Below are 27,269 nucleotides of genomic sequence, written 5' to 3'. Positions count from 1 at the left end.
GCCATACCTATTTTATTCTCCCCAGATGCCACTCCTGTCTATGTGCAGCAATGTATGTATTGCTGTGTTACTACTTTTAAGAAGTTAAATTTTGGGTAGTATATTGATAACGATTGCTCTATTTCATATTTCCTGTGTCTACTTGGAAATGATTTCTTTGCTGGAGTGTTAAAGTGAAGCTATCTATATTTGCATATTTTAAAAGTAAGTCTGAAAGAACCCAATTCAACTCATACTTAATGTCTTCAACTGAAGTTAGATAAGCTCTGTATTGGCTAGTTTCATGGTGAGAGACTGTGCTTTTTTGAGGTACAGCAAAACAATATAGTGGATCACCACTAATACTATAAGCATTGCATTTCATAACATTTGTAACTTGACATGTTGCTGCAGTGCAAAGTGTTAAGGAAAAATAAGGTTAAATAATTTTTTTAATTTTAGGGAGAACTATGACTTGAACATTTGAAAGCATGTCTCTAGGATCTTCTTATTAATAGGTGATATATTATGTATTCACATTTCCTTTGAGAATTTTAATACTGTTAGGTATAATCTGTAAGGATAGACTTTATGTTTATGAATGAAATACTACTTTCTGATGCATCTGGAGAAGTGCTCTGTCATGTTAGTATTTTCTTGTTTGTGTGTAGTCTGTATCAAATAATGCATTAAGAAAACCTGAATATTGGAAGAGAATGTTGCTGTTATTAAAATCACTGTCATATTAGTGCATATTTCTGAAAAGTAAAACAGAAGAGTGTTCCAGTACTCCATCACTTGGAGATCACATCTCAAAAAAACTTAAGAAAATGTATAAATCAAGTCAGTCTATAATCAGAGGATGCTTTAAATCTCATTTCATTTGTGTTTAAAAATGTTGAACATTGTTTAACCTATCAGATTCATAAACTCTTTAATTTGCTAATATATACTGTAAGTGGAAGCAAAGACATAATTTAATAAAAAAGGGTTAAAATACTCATCATCTTGTTGGTGGAGATAATCCACCTGAATCCTACTGAAAGAAAATGAAAAAGGTAACAGCAATATTTTATTTCTTTATAGAGCATCTGTCACTCCTAATTTTCTCCATCTTCCCCCCCCAAAATGTTAAGTTCTATTCTGTGATGCATGAAAGCAGAGCTACAAATGAAAAAAACCCACAAAACCGAGGACACAGATATACAATGATGGGTTAAGAATAACTTGTTAAAAACTAGCTGAGAATTAAGTAGACAGTTGAACAAACAGAAGGAAGCTATGCCACAGGCTTGCAGTGGGAAGTGGTGGGGCCAGAAACTGATTTGTGTTTAATGTGGACCTAGATCACTTTATGATGAGGTTTGCTTGGGGCACTAGAGTTTTGGATTCAGTGACAGAGGAAGTTGCTGGAGTCCCGGACTGCTGATTCAAACCCTTTCCCACGTTTGTGCAGCACTGTAATAGAATATGTAGGAACCTAAATGAGATGAGTAGGATGTTTTTAATTGTCTTGCTGCGGGACAGTATTTGAATAAAAACCCCACTATCATCCTGCTGCTAGGTAGAGCGCAGCATGGACTAACATTTGCTAAGGTGCTCAAGAAAAACTAATTACTGACCTGGGAGCACCTTAGAACAGTAAATGGACATAAATATTTACTGAAATCCCAATATGTGCAACCAGAGTGCTTTTACAACATGGGAATGCTAAATCATTATTAAGGGGAACTACACAAGTAGACCATAATTTCTTGTCACACTGAATATTGTATTTCTTTGCTGCAAGGAGAAAGAGCAGGCAATCAAAACAAAACAGAAAAAGGAGGAGGATATCCTAGCAATCCTACTAATTTCCTTCAGTAATATTTATTCCTATTTCTTACGGCATTTGTCTCTACTTTGAAAGGCTTTCTCTGCTTTGGCTTACTCACCCTATACTCCCCTTGGTGCAAGGTTGTGCGGAGTTAGGGTTGGAAAGGACCTTTAGATCATCAAGTCACAAACGCCCTGCCATGGGCAGGGACACCTCACACTAAACCATGTCACCCAAGGCTCTCTCCAACCTTGCCTTGAACACGGCCAGGGATGGAGCATTCACAACTTCCAGTGCCTCACCACCCTTACAGTAAAGAATTTCTTCCTTATAGCCAATCTAAACTTCCCCTGTTCAGGTTTTAACCCGTTACCCCTTCATGTTGTAAATTAATTCCTTTATTTATTTCCTTTTTCTGATGAAGGTGGGATACTGTGCTTACAACTGAAGATACTTGCAGAGGTGCACAAGAATTTATCATAGCAGCTGACTGCTCGGGGTTACTAGCCATCGTTTCAAATTTGCCTTTTTTTTTTTTTTTTTTTTTCCCAAACATTAATTTTAAGCAACTGTAGCTGTTAGGTTTTCAGTCTGATCAGTGGGATTAAGTTTCAGCTTTTTCACTCTTGTGTTTTAGCCAGGAGGTGTACTGATCACATTCAGCTGAGTCCAGCTGATGTCCTTTCTGTAGTGTTGAGGAAGGCTTGTCTTCTGATGGGAAGACATAATTATGGAAGTTTTGTGCATCTGTTGACCGAGATCTGTCCACTAGAGGTAGAAGTTTCTGAGAAGTTTGGATTATATGTTGTGAAACCATTTCTAATAATGTGCTAGAGGTATCTAAATGCTTTTTTATAAGATAGGCAGACAACTTGCAGTATACGAAAAGTGTAATAGGTATGTCAGCATTGGAAGTCTTGTTGAGGCTAAACAGTCCCTTGTCAACACCTTGTCCTGTCTGCATTAACTCTGGCATTAATACTGCACTTGGAAAATCAATGCAGAAAATGTGTCATTTTAATACTTGAGTTTTAAATATTCTGATGTCTTTTTATAAAAATTTTCAGAACTCTAATTGCTAAACAAGAAGAGAATTTTTTAGGTTCTTTAAAGATGTTCAATCTGACTGGTCTGTCTAGAAAATAACATGACATTAGTAATTTCAAACAAAGTGTAACTACGAAAACATGTTAGGTAATATTGAAGGTTGTTATAATTAGTAATTATGTGAAAGATGAATATAATAGTTTTTATTAATGAAAAGTTGTTACATACATTCTACTTAAATGTGTTATGATGTGTATAAAGTTGTTAGCCCTTGATGTGATGCTGTACCTTGAAGCCACTGTTGTGTAGGGTTTTCTTAGGCTAGCATATTCATCGGCGGAATACAGATACTGGAAATGTTAGGTTTTTTCCTTACTTTACAAGCTAGAGAAATAATTTAGAGTCATGGTTATGTAATGTGATATGTGATCAGGAACCAGTCAAGGTCAATGAAACTGTTTTAAGAGCTGGGGATAATAAATAAGGGCCTCAGGCCTCAGGTAGGATTTGCAAAATGGTTCAATTTTACTTGACTAAAACTTCCAAGAGCTAATGAATTGGGGTGCCTTAATGTAGGATTTCTGTGATGAGCTCCATTAGAAAGGTGGTGTGTTTCCCTAATATTAAATGCATTCTTTGAATAGAAATGGCACATTTCAAACAAGGAATCCAAAATTGTTCACTCCTTCAAAGATCTTGGTGCTATATTCTACTTTTTAAAGCTCTAGATTGCCTTGAATATGTAATTCTTAGGCATTTATTCAAGAGTACTTGTCTTGAAGTAGTTGATAAGCTGCAGACGTTTTTAAACGGCTTTTACAAATCTTTCTGCTTTAGTCTGTGATAATTCCTCTATACCTCTGGTGCATGTACTATAGCCAGTGACTTAGCAATTCATTTATTAATTTTCTATTATTAAGCTATACAAATAAAAGATGGAAGGAGATGATCAGATATAGTAAACTTCATTAATAATTAATTTTTTTAAACCTAAGGTTCAGATGCCAGTACCGTAGAAAATTGCATTATAATTTCAGTATTCATTAAAGGATATTAAACTCCGTTTCTCAATTACAGTGAATGCTTTGAGAAGACAAAGCAAGATTCAGAAGTGAGAAGGATTTTCAAAAGCTGTTCTTCAGATTTTTGCGTAATGTAGTTTCAAGTCAAACTCAGACACTTTGGGCCTTGTCTCATGAATTTGAACTCAGTAAGGCATATGCTGGCAACTTTATAGTCTTAACTTTTGAGTTGTATTCCTTGTGGAAATTTCTAGTACTTGAAAGAATTCCTGTTGTAGTACTGCACAAGTGTTACTGGAAGTGTATTATTGAGAGTTTCATTGCTGCATCCAGCATTCTGAGAAGTTGGGTTGGAATAGATCCAAGTCTGTCTCAGGTTTGTTATTGCTTCTCTTTGCTAAAACTGTAGGAGTAGCAGATGCACTGGAGAAACTGATGTTTAATTTCTTTACACTTGTCCCAAAGTTTCCTCATTAATCATAGAATCAAACCCGTATGATTCTCTAAATTTGGATATATCACCTCATATCCTTCCTTTGGTGCAAAATACAGTGTAGAGCTTCCTGATTCCCTGTAATGCTATTGATTGGATTTTTCTTTGGTTGGTTGAATAATACTTTGTTTTCTTGTAAAGACATTAATATAGAAATTAATGATTTTTATGAAGGATTGAAGGGAATCTTTCAATTGTGATATTTCTTCCCATAAAATTATATTTTGGAAGTTAAATGTGATTTTAAAAGCATTTCTGAATCTCGGAAGCTAGGAAGTAATAGCCATAATTTATTCTTTTGCAAAAATTAAATGATGGGTAGATTCTGAGGCAGAGAGCTCATCTTTTCAAGTAGCTTTAAAGAGTGGAGCTCCCAAGTGGAAGGGCCTTCAAAACATATCATTAGTTTAGGTCCTTGTTTAAACTACTTTGATTAGCCTGTTATTTTTATTTGATTTTCTTTCACTTGAGGTTTTTCTTACTTGATGTTTTTGTAAAGGCTTCTCAGTATTAGAAAACATTGCACTTACCAGAAGACTTGCACTTAAATGCATCGTTATAGGTAAGGCACTGGAATAAGTGGTTTAAAATACAGTTGTAATTGAGAAAAGCACAATGTAGCTTACAGCTGTTTAATAAATTTCCTATTAAGTGTAAGGAAGAAGTCTACTATACCAAGTATTTAATTTGCCAGAGGTGCATGTGAATATTTATTGACCCAAGTGATAAGTAATGAAATAGACAGCGGTCAAAGATTTTCTGGAAAGAGAATAAACACAGACCTCTAACTGTACGGAAACAGTGGATCTCTCTGTGGGCTCCAACATCTGCTTTTGACATGGACTCAGAATATGTACAGTTACCTATATTTGGATTAACTTTATCAGAGATACTTGTAGAGCTCAGTCACAGAAGATAGTCATACAACAGTAATGTACTGTCACTGTAAATGTCACACTCTGTGGGACAAGAGTTGAGACTGAGCAATTGTCTGTCTTTGGAAATTAGTCCTTAATGATTCTTTAAGATGTTTTAGCAGGGAATCCCTGGCATTTTTGCAGTTTCTGTTCTGTGAACAAGTGTGTTACTCTGCTAGCCAGGCATGTTTGTCAGAATTTAACTCAGAATTTAATGGGTCCTGAAGGAGCTGGCAAATGAAGTTGCTAAGCCACTATCCGTCATATTTGAAAAATCGTGGCAGGTGAAGTTCCTGATGACTGGAAAAAGGGAAATACAACCCCTGTTTTCAAGAAGGGGAAAATGGATGACCCGGGGAATTACAGACCAGTCAGTCTCACCTCTGTGCCTACCAAAATCTTGGAGCAGATTCTCCTGGAAGGCATGCTAAGGCACATGAAAAACAACAAGGTGCTTGGTGACAGCCAGCATGGCTTCACTAAGGGGAAATCCTGCCTGACCAATTTGGTGACCTTCTATGATGGGGCTACGGAACTGATGGGCAGGGGTAGAGCAGTTGATCTCATCTACCTGGACTTGTGCAAAGCATTTGACACTGTCCCACACGACATCCTTGTCTCTAAATTGGAGAGACATCAATTTGATGGATGGACCACTCGGTGGATAAAGAACTGGCTGGATGGTTGCACACAAAGAGTTGTGGTCAATGGCTCAATGTCCAGCTGGAGACCAGTAATGAGTGGTGTCCCTCAGGGATCAGTGTTGGGACCTGTCTTGTTTAACATCTTCGTCACCGACATGGACAGTGGGATTGAGTGCGCCCTCAGCAAGTTTGCCGATGACACCAAGCTGTGTGGTTCGGTTGATAGGCTGGAGGGAAGGAATGCCATCCAGAGGGACCTTGACACGCTTGTGAGATGGGCTGATGCCAACCTCATGGAGTTTAACCATGCCAAGTGCAAGGTCCTACACCTGGGTCAGAGCAATCCCAGGCACAGCTACAGGTTGGGCAGAGAAGAGATTCAGAGCAGCCCTGTGGAGAAGGACCTAGGGGTGTTGGTCAATGAGAAAATGAACATGAGCTGGCAGTGTGTGCTCGCAGCCCAGAAAGCCAACTGTATCCTGGGCTGCATCAAAAGGAGTGTGACCAGCAGGTCAAAGGAGGTGATCCTGCCCCTCTACTCTGCTCTTGTGCGACCTCACTTGGAGTTTTGTGTGCAGTTCTGGTGTCCTCAACATAAAAAGGACATGGAACTGTTGGAACAAGTCCAGAGGAGGCCACGAGGATGATCAGGGGACTGGAGCACCTCCTGTATGAAGACAGGCTGAGAAAGTTGGGGCTGTTCAGCCTGGAGAAGAGAAGGCTGCGTGGAGACCTCATAGCAGCCTTCCAGTATCTGAAGGGGGCCTATAGGGATGCTGAGGATGGACTCTTCATTAGGGACTGTAGTGATAGGACAAGGGGTAACGGGTTAAAACTTAAACAGGGGAAGTTTAGATTGGATATAAGGAAGAAATTCTTTCCTGTTAGGGTGGTGAGGCACTGGAATGGGTTGCCCAGGGAGGTTGTGAATGCTCCATCCCTGGCAGTGTTCAAGGCCAGGTTGGACGAGGCCTTGGGTGAGATGGTTTAGTATGAGGTGTCCCTGCCCATGGCAGGGGGTTTGGAACTAGATGATCTTAAGGTCCTTTCCAACCCTAACTATTCTATGATTCTATGATTCTAATTATATCAAAATATCTGATGCAGTTTTAGCAGGATGTTTATAATGTAACTGAAATGAATATTACAGTTAATCTTCAGTTAGAAATTTTTATTTATCTTATTGATTAAAAGCTGGCAGTAAATTTACCCAAAGGGAAAAAACCCATCTAAAACAAATTACTATATTATCAAGAGGGCTTGCATCAAGCTGTTGATATGTGTGTCTCTGTGCATGTGTAAACAACAATAACAAAAAAAAGCCACCCCAAAACCTCAGGCATATGAAAACAAAATATTGATTTGGTAATCACAGTAATTCAACAAAAAATTAAGGGCTTTACCTTTTTTAATCTCTTATTCAATTTATAAAAATCTGTTTGTTTTAATTTTCAAGTGTGTTTATTGCAACTTATTCTTCTCCCTAGCCTTCTGTGAACATGGCATTTGCACCTTCTATCCTTGCCATGAAGCTATGTAGACCTAGGAGTCTCACTGATCAAACAAGTATCTTCAGCCTGTGGTTACTGTATTTTGCACCTTGAATTTTGTATTTTGAGTGTTAACGTGGCCTCCTAGGCAATGTCCTTTTGGTGATGCCTATCTATAAGATGTCTTCATCTTTCTTTCTTTTTTGTGAAAATATTTATGTGCATACCAAAGCTGTTAATGCTAAGTAAAAGGACATGAAATGCTTTTTTTTGGGGGGGAGAGGAAGCTTAATGTTATAGAGAAAACCACTGAGCTACTGTCCAAAGTCTTATGAAACGCAAGTGAGGTGTATTATTTCTCCTTTAAATTAGTTTTTGAACTCTCTTATGGCTGCAGTTGAGAAATTATATGAAACAAATGTAAACCTGTACATTAAGAATTTTATGGGTTTGAGTGATTATTGGTGAGCTTGCAGTTTTCCTTATTCTAACGTGGTATCAGACTGACTAGAGACTATTTTGCATTTAAAATATTGCCCTCAAAAACCTTAATACATTTGGTTAATTGTTAACCCCACTTACTCATTAGTAACTTCCACCAAACTCCTTGAAATGTTGATTGCTTACTCGCAGTATTATAGTTAACGGACTCCCCTATGTATGGACTATGTGTAGACTACAGTACGATGAAAGGCCTAACAAAGTGTAGTTCCTTAATATATTGCCTCTATTACTTTAACAGGTCTTACTAATTTCATTACTGTTCATCATTATTCATTGCTAGAATAGCTGAAGTACCATTCGCACTCAAACTGGAAAAGGTCAAAAGCCATATACTGCCAGGCTCCTACTGATTTAACTGACAACCATCAACATGTATCACAGGACTCAGTTTTTCACTGAATTAATAGAGAAAAATGCTCTCTTTAATTTTTCAGAAGCTAAATATGTTTTCTCCAATCTGTCTTTTTTTCCCCTGATACTTTTCTCTTTTGTACAAAAATGATAAATATGGTACAGTTTTGACTACATCTGCAACCAGTGGTGGACTTCGTGGGAGCTAGATTTCTACATAGTTTTATGGTCTTATTTTGGCACTTGATTGAAAATAAAGCTTGGAATGGCATTCCTTCTTTGTATATAGCATGGCAATGTTTATTTACTTTGAAAATTTTCTACTTTAAGCAAATGCATTGAATAAAAACATATATGCTTTGTCTAATACGCGTCTCTTTTTGTTTGGCAGGGTAACTCCATCTTCTGAAAATCCCAATGGTGCTACCTGTAGTGTAAGTCAGGGAAAACCCTCTTTAAGAAGAATAAAGGGGAGAATACACAGAAGCAAAAGTCTTGATAGCATTGATTTCTGTGAATTTACTGTAAGTACCATATCTTTTACATTTATCCTATATGAAGTTAAGGGAATCTGGCTAATAAAGCAGTTTTCCTTCTTGGGTTGGATTTATCTCTGTCAAAATTAGAAAAGGTATTGTACTTAATGATGTAATAGCAGTTTGACACTGCCAAATGTTAAGAATGGTGATGTCACTTGTATAACTGGTGATGCATGACTGGTTTTGTTCTTCAGGAGATACAGAATCATAGAATGGTTTGGGTTGGAAGCGACTTTAAAGATCATCCAGTTCCAACCCTCCTGCCATGGGCAGGGACACCTTCCACTAGAGGAGGTTGCTCAGCGCCTCCTCCAACCTGGCCTTGAGCACTGACAGAGATGGGGCAGCCACAGCTTCCCTGGGCAACCTGTGCCAGCACCTCACCACCCTTCACAGGGAATAATTTTTTTACATGTCTAATCTCAGTCTGCCCTCTTTCAGTTTAAAGCCATTTCCTACATGTGCTTGTAAAAAGTCCCTACCCAGACTTCTTGTAGCCCCCTTTAAGGCAGTGGAAGCTGCTCTAAGATCTCCCTGGAGCCTTCTCTACTCCAGGTTAAACAAGCCCAAATCTCTCAGCCTGTGTCCATAGAAGAGGTGCTCCAGCTCTCTGACCATCTTCATGGCCCACCTCTGGACTTGCTCCAGAAAGTCCCTCTTGTGTTGAAAGCCATATATAAATTTTGATGTTAGATTTTAATATTGTCATCTGCATAAGATGAAGAAATTAACTGGAAATGGAGTAATTATGAAAAATGAATGATATATTTTCCAATTCTGTTCTTATATTTTGATTTTGGAGATTGCAATTAAAATAAGATAGATAATGTTTTAGAAAACTCACAAAATAATTATACTTTTATATAGCTATAATATAGCTATATATTATATCTTTCCAGAAAAGGAAAGAAATATTCCTAAAATGATGGATGTGCTTATAGCACTTAAAAGCTAGTATCACAGGTGATATCTTACCACAGTTAAGAAGTAACTATACATAACTGGTATATACATATTTTTTTCTCTTTGTTATGGTCCAGATATATTTGTCTTAAAGTTTCAGAAAATTCAATGCGATCATGGTTTCAGAGAGTTTGTGTATAGGTGATGTTTCAGAGATTTTGCTGAACCGAGAGAGAAAACTTGAACAGTTTTTTACACAACTTAATTCAGGAGCAGTTACTTACAATTTCTTTTAATAGAAGAAAAGAAATTGTTACTGTGAAAGAGTATGGGGTATGGGGGTGTGTTTCCTGCTATTTATACTGTTCAAAAAATATTAAAATTAGTCCTAAACACAATGTGTTTTCAAACATTCTTTACTCAAAAAACATTGAAAGCTATACCTGTCAACCTAACTGAGGGGAATTTGGCCCAAACAAATGATTTTCTGGTAAATTAATATTGCGTAGTCCTGAAATACTAAAATAATGGCAAGGAGTATGTTACATTATAAACCGGTTATTAAATATGAGGATGAAAAAGGTAGACAGGAAGTATCTGCTGTCTTTAAAATGTGCAAATCAATAGTGATGTGGAGATATTGTCTGGCATTACATGGCAATATAAACAATATAAAATTTTCAGATGCGATTTTTGGGAAACATCTTTATCTAAAGTAAAATAATGATTTGGGCACGTTGCATCATTCAGTGTGATGTTTTTCACAGATGGTAACAGTAGCAGAATGGTTACTTTTTTCTCAGGTCTCTTTCTTTTGTTTCCAAGTATAAAATCTTGTGCTATCTTTGGGATAAAGAGCTTGTTGTTTGCTGTTTAAGGATGTAATTAGTAGCAGGAATAAGTGATTTAGTGTATTGTATGGTGTTCAGGTACTTGTGGAACTGTGGATACTGCAAAGTCAGGTTGCATAGCTGGGGAAATGTGCGGTGAGCTCGTAGTCAGTTTTGTGCTGTGAGTAACTCGCACTGCATAACTTGAAGCTGGTTTTGATGTGTCTATGCAAACTGTTGTCACAGTAGTCATATCAATGTAATCATTACCTTACTAAATGTTACGAATTCCCTTAGGGAACAAGATTACTGAAACAGTAATTTTAGCTTCCGCTGCATGGGTCTTCATCTGTGTGGTCCTATTAAGGAGTTTTATCTAAATTTATCTCTACTCTTGGGGCTTTCAAAGAAAAAGAGATTATAGCCAATGGTAAAAAGAATGTCTTGCATGCCATAGAACCTTTGCAAAGAGATTTGAGACAGATAATAATAGGTGAGGTCTGTAGCATACAAATGTGTAGCATATGTATAAATTCATGTATTAATGCTAAGCATTGATAATTAGGATCAGGAAAGGAAGCTTACTTTTTATTCTGAGGTCTTATGTTAAAGGATGATACAAATGTAAATAGCTAAGCACAAAAATCAGAGTTATAAATACGGATTTTCTTGCTACTACGTAATTTAGAATCATACATTGTATTTCTTGCTATTGTATAATGGTACTTTTATTGGTTTAAAATTGTGATTAAAAACAGATCTAAAAAAATAATTGAGGAAATTGGGGCATATGCCTAAATCTTTCCAGTGTGCTCAAAGAATTGAATGTTTTTCATGTTAAGCATCTTTTCCCAGTAAGAAGGGTCAGGAACTGGCAGACAGAATTAAATTGAAAAGAATGATTTAGTAGAAGTGATAAATTCTTTTACATAATGAAGGGAAAGAGCTTTTTAGAACTTTTTATTTTCAATATGCTGTAGAATATCCATTTTATGCACAGCAAAGATAAAAAATTTCATGTTTAAATATGTGGAAAACTTAAATGCTGACAAACTCGAAGTAATTTGAGCATCCAGCCAAGTGTTGGTTTTACTAATCGTATAATGAGATTGAGATCCATTAATAATTCTGAATGTTATTGGATTTCACTTTAAAATAAGTAATACGTGTGTGCTTCCCAAACTGATCTTTTCTGTAAACCTGTTCCTTATCACAAAGCAAATTCTTACTGAGGACAAATCTGAACAGCAGGAAGACATAACAATTAAGTTATAGTTTCTTTTCTCCAAGTTTGAGGAAACGTGTCCCCAGTTAGGAGGTTCTGGATTTCCATGCAATATTCACGTAGAAAAAATCAATATATGAAAATATTGCATTTATACTTTACTGTGACTTCAGCTGTGGGACTCATAAGCTGGGAGGCTCATTTAAAAAAAAAACAAACAAAAAAGGGCTACTCTTTGCAAGGGTGGGGATGACCAGCGTTATTGCTGGGTAAAATTCCAGTTGAGGCCAAGGAGGGACTGCCGCGGGTGCCTTCAGAGGGTTGTGTGAGACAAGGTGATGCTGCCAAGTTACCACAGTTAATAAAACCTGAAGTTTGTGATACTAGTGGCTTTTAGTTGTACCTGTGGCTCTTATTATGGATGATATACCTAAGAATGATAGAGAGTTCTTTTCCTGTAAAACTCGCTTATTGCAAGCCTCAGGTATTTGTGTCCCAGTGCATGACTCCTGGTTGGTGCTTTGCATACCTGTGTTACCTTTCCATAGCTGGCTCACACTGTAGTATCCTTAACATCCTTTTATGAGGTATAAATTCCCCGTGATTACAAGTAGTGGGAGTCTGCTGCCAAAATTTGGGGTTTATTTCTTAGTAATACGTCTGCTTTCTGGAGTGGATGATACTGGTGTTTGTAATAGTGATGTCTCTTGTTGCCATTTTGCTAGGACAGCAGGTGAGAAGGTCAAGTGGTGTAACAATGTTTAGCCACAGTGTGATGGTACAGCAGCTCCCTTAAATCATGCATCTGTCTTCAGCTTCTTGCATCCTTTTTCTTTTCTTTGTCCTCTCCAGGTATTAGTGCTCCCACTTAGTCAGAATAGTTCTTTTTTCCACAATCTAAGTGGAAGCTGTTTTATTGCCCTTCGGTTTTTCTTTAAAGGAGTATCATCATGCTGTGTTTCCCCAGATATTACCCCTTGAAATACTCTGCTATTAAAAAAACCTAAAACAAACAAAGAAAACCCCCAAAGTCCCCTGTATTTTTTGCTGTGTTTTGGTAGAGGGTTGTCTGCAACCTAGAAATGTTGCTGAACTCATGCATCACGTTGCAGAAAGCTGGGGAGAAAAGAAAAAGAATAGGATTGTCAGCTCTTGGAGGAAGATGTGGAGTGCGTACTACCTTGTAGAATGAACTTGTCACACTACTGTTAATTACACCTATATTGTAACGTTTATTACACTGAAACTCTGGCTTTGCATATACTACCCTGTTTAGCAATAGCACTTCTGAGTCCAATTCATCGACAGATTTTGTTGTACTAGGCACTGTGCAAACACAAAGTGTTTACTGTCAAGAACCTTAAAATCTATTTATAACAATAGGTAAGATGTGACTAACCTTTAGCTGCATATGGTTTTCAAGCTGTTCAAGTGCTGCACTGGTGCTAGGGCTTCTGAAAGTCACATTGGGATGCAGGTGGATTTTGGAACTGCCCTGTGTGATAGGGCTGGGGCTGCTGTGGAGTTGTTATTCTCATTTGTGTGTGTGAATGGATCTTGTAATTGCTGACTATATGACAAATTTTGTATGTGGCTCATAGCATTACAAACAGTGACCACTCCTACAGTGTGTAGATGCAGAGAAATTGTTCCCTTTTTTCCCTGTGAGACAGTGATGATGTTTTGTGGGGATGACAGAAAGATTTTGAAAGCATTTGTGTAAGGAGCTCATCTCATGAACTTTACTGGAGCTGTAATGTCTAAGATATCTTAATTTTTGTTATTGTAACTCTTTGGACTTGAGAAATAACTAAAATCACCATCTTGAAAACTGTATATTTAAATGAATATGGACATAACTCTTTCATGCTAAAATCGGCAGTTGTGGGTGAAGGACCTTTCCTTGGAAATCGGAGCACTGCAGTTATTTATGGTATGAACAAGTCCACTTCTCCACATTTTCTGGAGGCAGCTGTTGCTAGTGTGCTTTCAGTAAACATGCACATGTCTTCCTCCCCCTCGCTCCCCTTCCCCTGCCTTTTCCATTCTTTTCAGTCTTACCTTTTTCAGATGCATTGTTCTGTCTCTTCTTGCCACGTACTGACAATGAAGTGAATTTGGGTTAAATTGCTATGTATTACTGCTTTAGAGCTCTGTGGATGTCAACATGCAAAGTACAAAAGTAACATAGTAGGGTAGGAGATTACCCAAAAGAGAAGATAGACAACTAAGTACAAAGGGCAGTCTGAACAAAGCACTGTGGAATGTGTGACAAAATTGAAGAGTCAACAAAGGAAGAGATACTGGGAAAGTGAGAATTGGATAACACGTGATTGCTTTTTTTTAGATTGGGGATACACATGGTCACCTATAACATTAATTTTTAGTTCACTGTAGTAAGTATTATGCCATTCAGTGGGTGGGATGTTTTGTATACTTACTTGCAGAGGAGATGTAGAAACTATCTCTGTGCTAGCCTGCTCTCATTAGCAGGATTCAGTGATTGACCTCACATGCTCTCTGTGGGGATACGTGTGTGCCCAGCATGCTCTGTGTGCAAGGAGGTGTACGGGCACCAGAGTGCTCTGAGAGCAGCTGTGAGTGAGTGTACATTATTTTGCTGTGGCTGTTGTTATTAGGAATTTCACATGCTTTATAATTTCTAATGACATTTCAAGGCTGTTTAGGGGCTTTAGTGATTAACTTCATGAATGTTTGTGATAACATCTTTATTTCACTTCTGCAGCCTCTTTGGTAGATATTTAAAGCATATGTCAAGCTAAAGAAACGGTTTGTTGTTTGAAATGTCCTTACTAGTATTTTGGGTAACTTGCAGTGATTAGCCCCACTCTCCCTAGTGAAAAAATTCTGGTGATCGAAACAGGATACTGTACTATGCTGCTTAACTAGTTTGTAGAGTGTATTGCTGAGCAAGGCTATCTAGTTTGTACTGAAGAGCATGGGTTTATTTCAGTTTTTATTAATTCAAACCCAAACTCATCTTCCCTTTGAATCATGTTATAAATGGCTTCTGAGGTCATAGATACAATCCTGTAGTTTGATTAATATTTGCTTTTAATAAAATTGCACTGATTTTATGCTGTCATCAGTCTTGATTTTTCCTGCTCAGTATTTTGAGTATGTGTCTGTAAAACTAGTACAATGATAAGTTAATAATAACCCAAATGATATGTGCTGGAGTTTTTTCTTAGGATTGAAACATAAGAACACTGCCATTCTTTAAAAAGTCCTGCAGGTATTTTCATCGTCTGTAGATGTGGAAGGAAGAATTCATTAGCACATCTGGAGTCTTGTGGGTGCCCTTAATTTATTACTGTTCAGAGAAGCGTGGTGGTTATGCAGCTGTTTCCTAAGAATTAAATCCTCTGTAGTAGCTTAGACTTGCTTCACAATTTTGTTGTAGTACTGTGACTCATTTATAATAATAATAATTTAATCTATTGATGGATATATGAACACAGCACTCCCATTATACTGTAGATCCAGTTTTGGCCAGTTTGTTTTACCTAAGACAGTTAAAATGTTAAAAAAAAACCCAACCAACAAATATTTGTTTTATTTAACCAATTAACAAGTTTTAAAGTTAATGAAATTAAAGCATGTTACATCATTTTTTGGTATTTTATCGGTCATGTACGTAGAAACAATGCAGAAAAAATAAATATTCCTGGCTTCAACATATGTAGTTAATAGTTTTAAATAGAAAAAAAAAACCTTTTTTCTTGTTTTTATTGAAACAACCTTTGAATTTACTGGCAGAAATAGAAAAAACTGCCGGCTTTTGATCAAAATTACAACTCCTCTGGGAAAGAGGAGTATATTTTCAGCATTGTTTAGTCTATCATCTTGCTTTGGATCAAGCAACTTTTTAAATCTAAAGTTTTATGTAAGAGGCATTCTAAATGTCAAGGTAAATTACTAAGTCTCAAGTGTAATACTGTGTGAAGCTTACGCAGCCTTGAGATTTATTTAACCTAAGGATGTTAAGATAAATGTAAGTAATTACTATTAACAAGTAATTTAATTTGTTATCTTCTAGATTGTGATTGACCTTGATTTCTGTTTCTGCGTTGGTTCAGACTGATTGATCTATGTTCCTGAATACGTTCAGCTCTCCAGTTTAAATCTACCAAGGATATTAACTCTGTAATAGTCATTATACTAGTGACTGAGTTTGCATTTAATTTTCATTAGAAATGTTTTTAAGTGAGTACATTTTGGGGGTTATTTTATTTCTTTTCAGAATGGCATTATGAATTGGGGCAGGTAGAGCTGTACCAAAATACTTTTTGGCATTTGTTAAGAGTAATGACCTGCTTGATTACTTCAACACCATCATACTTGGCGTATGATTGTGACTTGTTAGGTCTCTCTCATTTCTTAAAATGTTGGAAGATATGTAGGCCATAGTGTAGTTTGCCTTTAAATTATATAATATCAGATCCCATTTGTGTGGGTGTATAGGCTGCCAGCATAACGTATTCAGTTTCTATATTACAGTGCACATGCAGTTACCTTCCAGTGGATGGAAGCCTGAAGCAGGATGAAGGTTCAATAGTTTGTCCTTCAAATAGCCCAGGGATCAAGGGAAGCAGAGAGGTGACTGGAAGTGACCTCTGTTTTTGTGATGCCTCTGTGAGCTCCCTTGAATATCTTAATTTCTGAGCTGGATTCTGTATGCATCCACATGATGGATCAGCGTTGTATTAAAAAAAAAAGTGATGGGATGACTCAGGGAAAAGAATAATAACATTTATATAAGCTTCTTTAGGTAAATGCGAAACTGTATTTTTTTTTCTTCTGAAAATCAAGGTTTCTTGCAATAGATTAAATACTTAAACATTTTGTTAAGTATTACATATTTATGTAGTAAATAATTGTTTCTCTCTAAAAAAAAATTATGTGAGTGAATTTAAAGTTGTTTTGAGTCTAAGTGCATTTATTTTTCATGCCAGAAATTCTTCACTGATTTGTTTCTAGAGTAGAAATGAAGATCATATTGCTCAATCTATTTTCTTGTTATTGATATATTTTATTTGTTTGACCTTTCTCCACTGCTGTGCTCAAAGAAAGGCAGACTGGTTATATATGAGGAAACAAAGAGTGCAAAAATTTCTGTTGCAGGCTCTCAGCCTTGTGCTTAAAAATAGCAAATAACTGGAGTGTCAGTATGAATGGCTTTTCAAATACATCACTAGACTGTATATGCTGAGAATTCTAGTAGCATGTTTGTTTTAATATTTTTATTAGATTGTTGTTTTTTTTTTGGGGGGGGAGTCTTGTTTGTTGTATTTCTTTTTTTTTGTTGGTCAGTTTTATTTTTTTATTTTTATTTTTTTTTTGCCTTTGCTACTTTTCTTGCCTTACCAGTTTCCCTTTGGAAACCAGGATTTGTGAGTGATTAATTCAAAAAGTCTTTAAAATGTGTTTTTTAGTCTTAAAAAAAAAAAAAAAATTTTGTTCACAACAGCTGCTTTGAATTTTCTGTCATGAAATACATGTCTAAATGTAGGCACTGTTGGTGAGTCTGCAAAGCTATAATAATTTCATGGAAATAGTAATGATCCTATAATGCAAGTCAAGTCAGCCTCAGCCTGCAATCTTCATGGAGGCAGCAATTACCCTTGCTACTTTTTCCATGGAAAAAGTTGAAATGTCTCCTGTGACCTTCAGGCACCTAGCTTCTGTTACTGTCTCAGAAACGGGATCCCTTGCTCTGTGCCTGGCAATACTGCAGGAGTCCTTCTGGTTAAGGATAGGGATATTGGTATTCCCCACAAACTTAAACTTGTTCATGCACTGAAATAAAGAGAAGAATATTTTCTTCCTGAAATAAGGGAACTGATCTACATGAAAAATCAGTGCATGTTTGTAACATATGCACAAAGATAATAGCCACAGTTATAATTAAGGTCTTCAGCTTTTCAAGAGTTTTTAGGCAATGAGCCTTTTGGTAAGTGGGATTCTCTTAAAGTGCCCATCTGTTGGTATTCTCACCAAGCAGCATTTTAGTCTGACAGACCAGCTTGGTATGGAGGTACTTCTGGAGTTTTCCAGGAGGAGTAGATACAGATTTGTTTGTAAATGATGCAGACACAATGTCTGCAAATGTTGCAGTCATAGTCAATTTTGTTTTAATAAGCCCAGTGATGCACTTAGGCAAATATGAAAGGAGAAACTGAGAGGCAAGTGGGGCAAGATCTTGAAATATGTTTGGCCTCATTGGAAGGTCTTTTGAATTTTTTTTTTTTTTTTTTTTAGTTGCTATAGAAGAAACTGTGATTTAGTCAGAGCTGCTACCAAAACACTCACAAAGTGGGTATTTCACAGCACTGGGTTATATTTCTTTCTTTATACTTCAAAGACAGTCTTTTTAGTTTTACACAGAGAGATCATTAGAAGATAGCGAGAATTTTGAAACAGCTGCAGAATACCTCTTTTTCAGCTCAGCCATGTTCAAGGTTATCCACCACTATGCAGATGCTGTTGTGCATATCTATACAAATTATATAAAAATATACATGTATTTTACATACATACGCGCATGCAATTTATATTTAATATATAAAGTTTTAATGGTTCACGTCACTTTTTGTCAGCATGTTCTCTACATACATCTTAGTTTTGTTGACTAGCCTCTGCCTGTCAAATTGTAAGTCTCTGTCAGTAGCAAGCATCTCCAGGAGCAAGGCCTGACCCTAAACAGGCAGATCTTCAACAAGAGTTGTAGAATGGCATCATCACAGGTCTGTGTTTACCAACTTTTTTTCTTTGGTCTCTTGAAGCTCCAGTGGGTGTGCAGGAGCGTGTCATTTATCACTGAAGTAAAATACTGCTTTTTTTGAAAGATTCTTCACCATTCCAAATAATGTTTGTCTAGTCCTTTCCCCATCTTTGTCATCTGACTGGCTGAGGAGCATGCCCAGGCAGGGGACAAACGAATTTGCCTATAGCAGATGGCTTATTATAAGAGGATGTGCCAGTACTAATGTAGAAGAATTGACAGGATACTCTCAGCAGTCAGAGTTTTTTTGAAATATGGGCTGTAGCACAAGGTTTTGCTGCAGTCCCTGGAAAAATATTAAAAGAAAGAAAATGTTGTTAAAATAATGGAAATATAATTCTATGCATTGAAAATTCAGTATGAAGTACATTCCACCCAACACTTAGTCTTCAACCTAAATGTAGAATAAAATAAAAAAGACTGATTGTAAGCACCTTGGAATTCAGAATGAATTTGCAAAAATGCTGTAGCAAACATCTAGGAGAACGTTGGTAGTTTTTGTTTTTTTTTTTTTACTTTTTTTTTCTTTTTGATGTCTGGGGCTGTGAATGGAGCACAAATTGTTTATAGTGGTGCTTAGACTGAAAAAAAGAGTTAGACTGCGTTAGTGGAATAGGGCAGCGAGCATGGGCTGGCTCATCGTTCTTGCAGGAACAAGACACTTTTAGTTTGCAGAGATTCTGGTTTCTTTTGGCACAGATGTCCTTTTTGTCCTCTGGCACAGTTTTCCTTGAGTTTTCAAAGAAATATTGGATGTTTGTTGCCTGTCTGTATCTAAGAAGAGCAGCTTGCTTCTCCCACTGGTATAATATGCCTTTGCTTATTGCTCTGCAGTGTTCTGTGAGGGAGCATTCAGGACTGAATAACCTCTAAAGAGCAGCTGCCTTTGGATATTTGGCACTGTTATTAGCAATATACTATTGGGATCACAGGCTCCTGTAATAAATTTAGCAATCTTGGCTGCACTATGGTTATACTTATCTTGCACCCCTCAGAGCTAAAGAATTTGAAAAGTACATATTCTGTTCTCACTGTGGTGAATGCCACTGCATGAATATAAAGCAAATAAGTGTATTTTTATGAAGATTTGACATTTAACTTTTGATACCTACTGACTTCCTCCAGCTGTATACTGTGTTGCCTTTCGTTGCTCTTGAGGACAGCCCAAGGGAAGGGGGCTGAAAGGTTGTTGAAGATAAGGAAGGGAAAAAATCAGCAGATTCAGATCTGTTGCTGTGCATTTTGTGAAGGAATCCTGGGGCTTTAAGATGGGTGCATGAATCAAAACACAATTTTGGAAGGAAAACAGACCATTTTTTAGAACGAGTTCAAAACCAGGAAGATAATGTATGAGTCAGGAGGATTTGTTGGGCTTTATCCCAAACACCTAAAATTTCCTGACAGGAGTGTCATTTTTTCTTCTACCACAGCAAACTTTTCCATTTAAGATAGTACTTAGAATGGTGCCTGCATTCTGTGGAGTGCTCGCAAAAGTGGTAACGCACAATTTGCAGTGTAATATATCTTCTGCTGATACATACTGTCTTGTGAAGATATACTGGTATGGACAGCAATTGCAACTCTAAGTTATCATCAAAGCATTATATGTAGCTCCCTGCCAGCAGAATTCTTTCTTATAAACTTTCTGATTCTGCAGATAATTTGGGATTTTCAGTGTGGAGGTTGTGCTCTTTTCAGACCATGCCTTAAAAAGATTCTTTGATAAACTGATGGGTCTAACACACTGTTCAGGTTTGGGATGAGGCATTAGGTGTCCTTGACTAGATCATGCTTCATGACTTACAAAAAGACCACCTGAAGATTAGCAGTTACGTTTTGTACCTTGGTAATTTTCCTTTCTCAGGTATTGCAGTGGCTTTAAGTTAACGTTTACATACCTTGTCTTCTGTTTCTTGTTTGCATCTTCAGCTTTTGTGGCTTGTAATATTTATGTTACAGTAGTACTCAGAACATGCTGTTAGCTTTGGAGTCCCACTGTTTCAGATGTTCTACAAACACAGAGGGTTCAGTTCTGTAAGCACCAAATACAGTAAACTGTGTTAAAAACCCACTACAGCAGTTATATAAATTAAAATTAATAATGTGCGGATGTCGTGGTAGTTTGGGTTCCCCTAATTTTATCTGCAGCAGGGCACTTCATATGGCTCTTTGTTTGTTCTTCAGTCTCTTCACTTTCATGCAAACGTCCTAAAACATTAAGTCTTCAGCAATATTAAATATTCATAACTTTTTGTCAGGGCCACCGATGTGGACACTCTTTTGCGGTTGCTCTAATTACAAGCGGAAGTGGGTGCTCAGCACCCCATCAATGGGGAAAGCTGTATAAGGATATTGGAATGGAGCTCATTGAAATGCGGGATTGCTGGCAGAGCAGAATGAGCAGGGTAAATGTGGGATTGAACGAAACAACCGTGTTGTAGGGGAGCACATGGGAGGAAACTCAACCAGTGTGCTTTCACCCAAAGGACATAGTCTGGAATGTTTCTTCAAAAGCTGTATGTTCTTAGTGGAAGTATCGTTAAGGAAACACCTAGAGTGAAATAAAGTGCATTTGAGAGGAAGAGGAATGAGACTAACAGCTCTTTTTAAAAAATATTTGCTTTTTGAAAAAAGAGGAGAATTCTGAGAATATTGGTTGCCATTGTTTTTTTTATGGCTTATAATATGTTAGAGGAGAGAGCATTCTGTTTTAAAATAATTGAGGATTTCATAAGCCTCAGACATTTTGTTCACTTGTAATAGTGTAGAGAAAGCAAACTAATTTCAGAATATCTGAGAAGTGGCCGCTCTTTAATTCAACTGTTCCTTTTTCCTGCAGTGACAAGAAATGTTTTCAGACAGTTCCTTGCTAGTCAGGAACAAGATGTCAAAGAGAAGAATGAGACCTATTAATTCATAATTTTATGCTTTCTGACTAACTCATGAGCCTGGTCTTGGTATTGTATATAACTGAAGATGGTAAATGCATCTAAACATTAGCTGTAGCAATGCTCAGGAGTTGTCATCTTAGCATATACTTACCTAATATTTGGTATACTTACCTAATATGTGGATGTAGTAGATTATATTAGGGCTGGAGGGCTGGGAATCATTCTTATACCAAGAAAGTTTATGGGGACTTCCTTTTTAAAGAGGTGATAAGGAACATAGAGAATGTTACCAACATGCGTGTTGGAATTTTACCATAGTTTAGCTGGCCTTGAGAGAAATGTGCTGTGTAAACTGTCTTGTAGGCTCAAGTCAGAAGTGGGCAGTAATTACCTCAGCTGTTTGAGTAGAAGCCTGAAGTACAAAAATTCCATAGCCTCCAGTCTAGTCAAGATTGTGTGCCACCTTTCCTGCCGATGGATTAGACAAATTGTACTGAGAAGGAAGAAGAATCTTTGCCTATAGAATATAGAAATGATAAAATGAGTGCAGGGATGTATGCCTAATTGAAGCGGCTTTTAACCAAATGGGACTGGAATCTAAAAACTAGCAAGATCTTCGTCTTTGTTACACAATGCATTTTCGTAGTCATTTTGGAAAAACACCAGTAGGGTGCATCCTTGGGCTGCACAGTGGTATGGAGTTGCCATTTACCGTAGTTTTAGTTCAACCTTCTTGATGTGTGTGATGAGGTTTTTTTAAGTTCCCAGGAAGGGAAGATTTTCATTGTTCCCCTCCCTCATAACTATGGGAACAACTTTGGAACTTGAAATATATACCAAAAACTCAAATAATAATGGACAAAAAAAAAAATTGTCAGACATGAAAAAATGTGTGGGAAACCCAGACTCTGTGTCTTTGAAGTCACTCATGACTCACAGTTTTGACTGACTGAATGTGGCATTTTGGGTATATTTGTGGAAGCCCTCAATAGTGGGTTTTGTTATCCTTTGTATTCAATAATTCAACATGTTTTAGTCTTTTTGAATCATGGAAGTCCTTTTGAGATGTTTTTGGGAGCGAGAGTTAGTTTTCAGTTACTTGAAAAGCATGATTAAATAGATTATGTAAAGAAAGTGTTATCTGCTGCACAGGTTTTCTATACTTTAATCAGGGGCAGAAAACCTGGGAGCAGGGCCAGAGTAAGGAATTGGCAGGGACTGTGCCTCCTATAGAAGAGGGAAGGGAATTTGGAGTCTAAACCTGAGCAGACAAGGGGATGGAGGAGAACAAGCCAAAAACAGGGTGTGCAGCTTTGAGGAGAATGAGCAGAAGCAGTGGGAAGTAAGGCTTACTGACAGCAGCTGTTTGACCAAACCAGACTGTACCATCTCTTTCACAGCTGGAGTCAACCTGCATGTGGTCTCAAAGTTGCAGTCACCTGCCCTTGTCCTGTCCTTAGGGACAGAATTCTGCAGAGCTGTGTCCCCACGTCATTATCTTGCTTTTGCCCCCTCAATAGCAGGTCCCTTGGGACAGGGTTGTGGGCACACAGCCCTGTAGCTGTCACCCTTGGTGCTGGAAAGAGCCTGTCAGAAGCCTCTGACAGACCCTCTGCACTACCCTGGGCCCTTCATGTAACAGAGAAAGCTGGAAGAAATTGAGGATTTCAACCTTGTTTTGAGGGAAGAAGAATCATCTAATCTAGCTCCTAGGACGAGTCAGCAGAATAACTAAATATGTGCAAGATTCTAAGTGTTTGGTATGCAGGTGAATCAACAGCCAAGCTTGGCAGATTCCGAGTACCTGAGCGCCAGTAAACTGTGTTTTTATTAAATTTGAGTGTCAGAAATTATTCTGACATTCAATGGACAACCATCTAAGCCTGCTTTCTACTCTTTGATTAAACAAATTTGAATGCACTAGAATGTAAGGTAAATTAACCTCTACAGAAGATACTAAACTGTTATACAGTAATACTGTTGTATGTCAAAGGTGCTTTATGAAATTAGATTATGTCAAATAAAAAAATCCACAAGCAGTCATTTTACAGAGTATCAGAACCGAGATGGTTCTGGAAATTTCATATTTAAGAGCAGTTTTGAAAGGATATCAAAGATACGATAGTATTAAGCTCTTATAGACTGGTTGTCAGAGTTATGTAGGTTTTTTCCCAAAAACTAGTCACTGAAGTTTAGTTAAGATAAAGCTGTTTGAATATTGGCAGAGCAGCACAAGAAATGATACAGCTGCAGTCATTTCAAGTGCAGAAGTTATCTCTCCTTGGCCAGTCTCTTGGTACGACAGCAAAGACTTGAAATACAATGCACAATTTTCTCCTTTTGATTAATTTTTTTCCTATTTAGTCTGTAAATACTCTAGATGAATTTTCAGTAAACATGACCCCTAGGGACAGTTTCTGTGACTTGCGTACTTGTACTTTGCTTAGCTATGATTTTCAGTTTATACAGTTAAACTAATGAAATGACAAAGCAAATAAAGAATGTTATGTTGTAATTAAGTCCCTTTTGGGGGTTTGAGTATTTTTTCTTCTAAAGGCATGTAAGAAAATCCCGTAGCTGCTTTTGGAGAGCCATCCCAAGCTTACTGGTGGCTGAGAATCACCAATATCACTGTCTGTGATCATGTTAAGTAGGTTACAGGGCATATCACATCCATTGTTGCTTTTACAATCTCCCACTGAAGGTAGTTGAGACATGCCCTATGATACTACAGTAGCAGTGCATAGTGGTTTATATACTAGACTACACTTTCTTGTTCCTTTTTTCCCTCCTTTTTTTTTTAACCATTCCACATTTCCAGACTAATCTTGTTACACTTTTAGTGGCAAGAGAAACTTCAAAACTTTTGACAACTCCTTCACTATGCGGCTTTAACAACTGGAATTAATTGTCTGATTAGGCTAGCTATCTTTCCACAGTTCTACATAGGCTAAATTTAAATGTGATGTAAATGTTGCTACTATGTCGGTTTGAATGCAAGGAAGAAATGAAGTTTTAGGCAGAAAAAGCAGTTAGAAGAATCGATGAGGCAAACTATTTTAACTAATACCACCTGTAACTTTGTAGAATTTTTGTGCCTGATTAGGACGTTAAATAAGGTATGCAGACCTTGTAAATACAGCTTGATGCTGAACCCTAAAAATAAGTTCTTGAAGGGAATGCTTTTGCCACAAATTAATGCCTATAAATGTAATAGGAAATTTGTTATATCACAAATAATCTACTCACAGAAAAGTAGGATCTGGTAAATTAGTAGAATTTCTTAGTATATGGTCAAACATTTTTATTGAAAAAATGAGAAATGTTTCTATGGGGAAGCCTATTGGAGTTTTCTTAGTACTGGCCACATGCTTTTCTTCTTTCATATTGCTGCATCTTCTTCCATTTTCCAAGTCTTGTGCTAATTAGCCTCCTACCTGCTTTTTCCCAATGCCAGTTCTCACTGTCTCACACCATGATGAGTGCTTGAATCCCCTTCCTTCTGTCTTGTGCTGGCAGAAATCCATCTCTCTGCATGCTAAATATGTTAATTAATTTTCGCCTACACCGGACTGATATATAAATTTGTTTTACTTAATCACACATATTGGTCATATTGCTTCTTACAGAATACATGTACTTCCCTGTATGTTCTGTAATAAAATGGTAAAATTAACTTAAGAGGCCATATTTCTAAATATATACTTCTCCATCATCCCTGGAAACTGAAACCATTGGTCAAACAGAACTCATCATGAAGCAGTTCATTTCTGGTAGCATTTCTGCTTTCCCTGTCCATTTTCAATGCACTCATGATTTTCTCTGTGAAAAGGTGCAGGAAAGGGAAAGCTATAATGGTAGTGAGCAATAACATAATATTCTAAGTTAAGAACTGTTCTACTATGAAGTATGTTGCAATGCAGAACAGTAGAAAGAATTTGGACAGAATACTACACTGCATTTAGGATTACAGTATCTGTGTAAGGGATCATTAGTAAATGACCATTTTGTCCTGATGGACAGGTACAACCTCTGCTACTATTAAGTACTCTATTTACATAGTCTTACTATAATAGGGTAACAAATGCTAATAAATGTACTGATTACACTAGTACAGCTTCCCATCTATGAGAACAGCTAGAGCCAGATGCTGGACAGGTTTCAAGTACAGGTATAAAATCTCTTTCCCTAGATGACTCCATGTTGCTTTTATTTCAAAAGAAATCAGCTTAGCCCTTAAGCCAAAGTTTTAATACCCTTTTCAAAACTGTTGATGCTGTTTGTTCATTCTTGAGGTACAAATATGACATCTTTGGTGTATAAACAGATGAGACAAAGTTTCTGTCCTGAAAGCATCTTCTGGCAATGAGTTCCAGTGTTTAACGAGAATTTTTAAATGTTGTTAAATGTGCTTTGTAGTTGTTTTTGTTTTTTTTAACATGTGATTTTGGCAAGTTTAGGTATTAATTTATTAGATTTTCTTTCTGGTAATCTGAGACAAAAATCTAGTCTCAGCCATTGTGAGAACCTATCAGTTTATCCAGTTACAGTCTTTTGCTTTGTGAAAGAGATTCTTCTATACAATCTTGTATCTTTTCTCTGGGTCTGCAGCCCTCTTTTTAGAGGGAATGAGATGTAAATGTGGAATTCCGGTGAAGATTTAGTATTGATTCTTTCAGGAAATTATACTGTTTTCAGTACTGTTCTCCATCCTGTTCCCTGTGTATCTCAGCATTCCGTTACTTTTCTTTCCCACAACGATCAAATATTTCTGCTGAGCTTTCTACACTTAAATTAACGGTCACAAAATGTGTTTGGTTTGATACAGCTAATTTAGAATGCTTTTAAATTTTATTTTATTTTTTCGATTTCCATTACTTGTTATTTTTGAGCATTGTTTTAGTTGTCTATGTGTTTTCTGTTCATTGTTTTGAAATTCTGAAACTTATCATGGCATTTTTAGTTTTGATGTGTCAAGTTTTTCTATGTCATCTCTATATATTTTATTTACTACTCATTACTGTTTCAAGGATATTTAGTCAGAAGTATGGAGCAATTCATTGCCATGGTGACTGTGAGAATGTGCCGTAGTGACACTGTCAGTGTGCTTTACAAACGTGGGTGCATCCAGAACCAAAGTGAGGCATCTTGCTCAATAAGGACTTTTTTGCTATCTCATGGTTTTATTTCAGCTGCTCTACCACATACCTCCTTGCTTCAACAGTGAGGAAACTGCATAGAAGCAGAGTGAAATGAAAAAAAAAGCCCACAACCACATTAATTGAATGGAAATCTTAGGTGAATTTTGTTAATGCCTACTTCTAATCTTTGCTGGTTTTGTCTTTTCATTGCCATGTAGTGTTACACCTTGTTAGTGCTATTTTGCTTTGTTTTTAATAGCTTTTATTTAAATCTGCTAATACTCTAAATGGGGTTACTTTTTCTGATGTCCAAGAATCAGAAGTGGATTGCTACAATTTAAAAATCAGCTTATTGCTCCCACTGATCCAAAATCTGAATTATTGGTAATCATACCTCCTTCACGGATGTGATCAGAGTTGTGTCTGTTGAAAAAATCTGGCATGGAAGTTAGAGAGCAGAGAATTAGTTTTTACACATCCTCCCTTTTTCATCCTTGTCCTTTGGAATGTGGTTTTGTGGAGTTGTGTTCTCAGACATTTGCAAAACAGAATGCAGTAGGGTAACTTTTTATGGGTTACTAGATTTTCACAGATTTTGGGGTATACCACATCTGCAGGCACAGCTCAGGACTTAAGGGGCAGAGCGCTACCATTTGGTCTGGGGGGAGGAAT

General features: G+C 37.1%; 1 protein-coding gene across 2 annotated transcripts in view; it reads left to right on the top strand.

Moving 5' to 3' along the window:
- The window catches only part of TJP1 (tight junction protein 1), a 193,256-nt gene that overhangs the window by 34,573 nt on the left and 131,414 nt on the right, over nt 1-27,269 (top strand). For both annotated transcript variants that reach the window (XM_062626921.1, XM_062626932.1), the window contains exon 3: nt 8,655-8,787. In XM_062626921.1, coding sequence (XP_062482905.1) covers nt 8,655-8,787 — 133 coding nt within the window. The remainder of the gene's footprint in view (nt 1-8,654; nt 8,788-27,269) is intronic.

The sequence above is a fragment of the Pezoporus occidentalis genome, unplaced genomic scaffold, assembly GCF_034315485.1.
Source record: "Pezoporus occidentalis ecotype Australia unplaced genomic scaffold, CSIRO_AGI_Poc_V1 ctg11, whole genome shotgun sequence".
Taxonomy (NCBI): Eukaryota; Metazoa; Chordata; class Aves; order Psittaciformes; family Psittacidae; genus Pezoporus; species Pezoporus occidentalis.
This window is presented reverse-complemented; position numbering and strand designations above follow the sequence as displayed.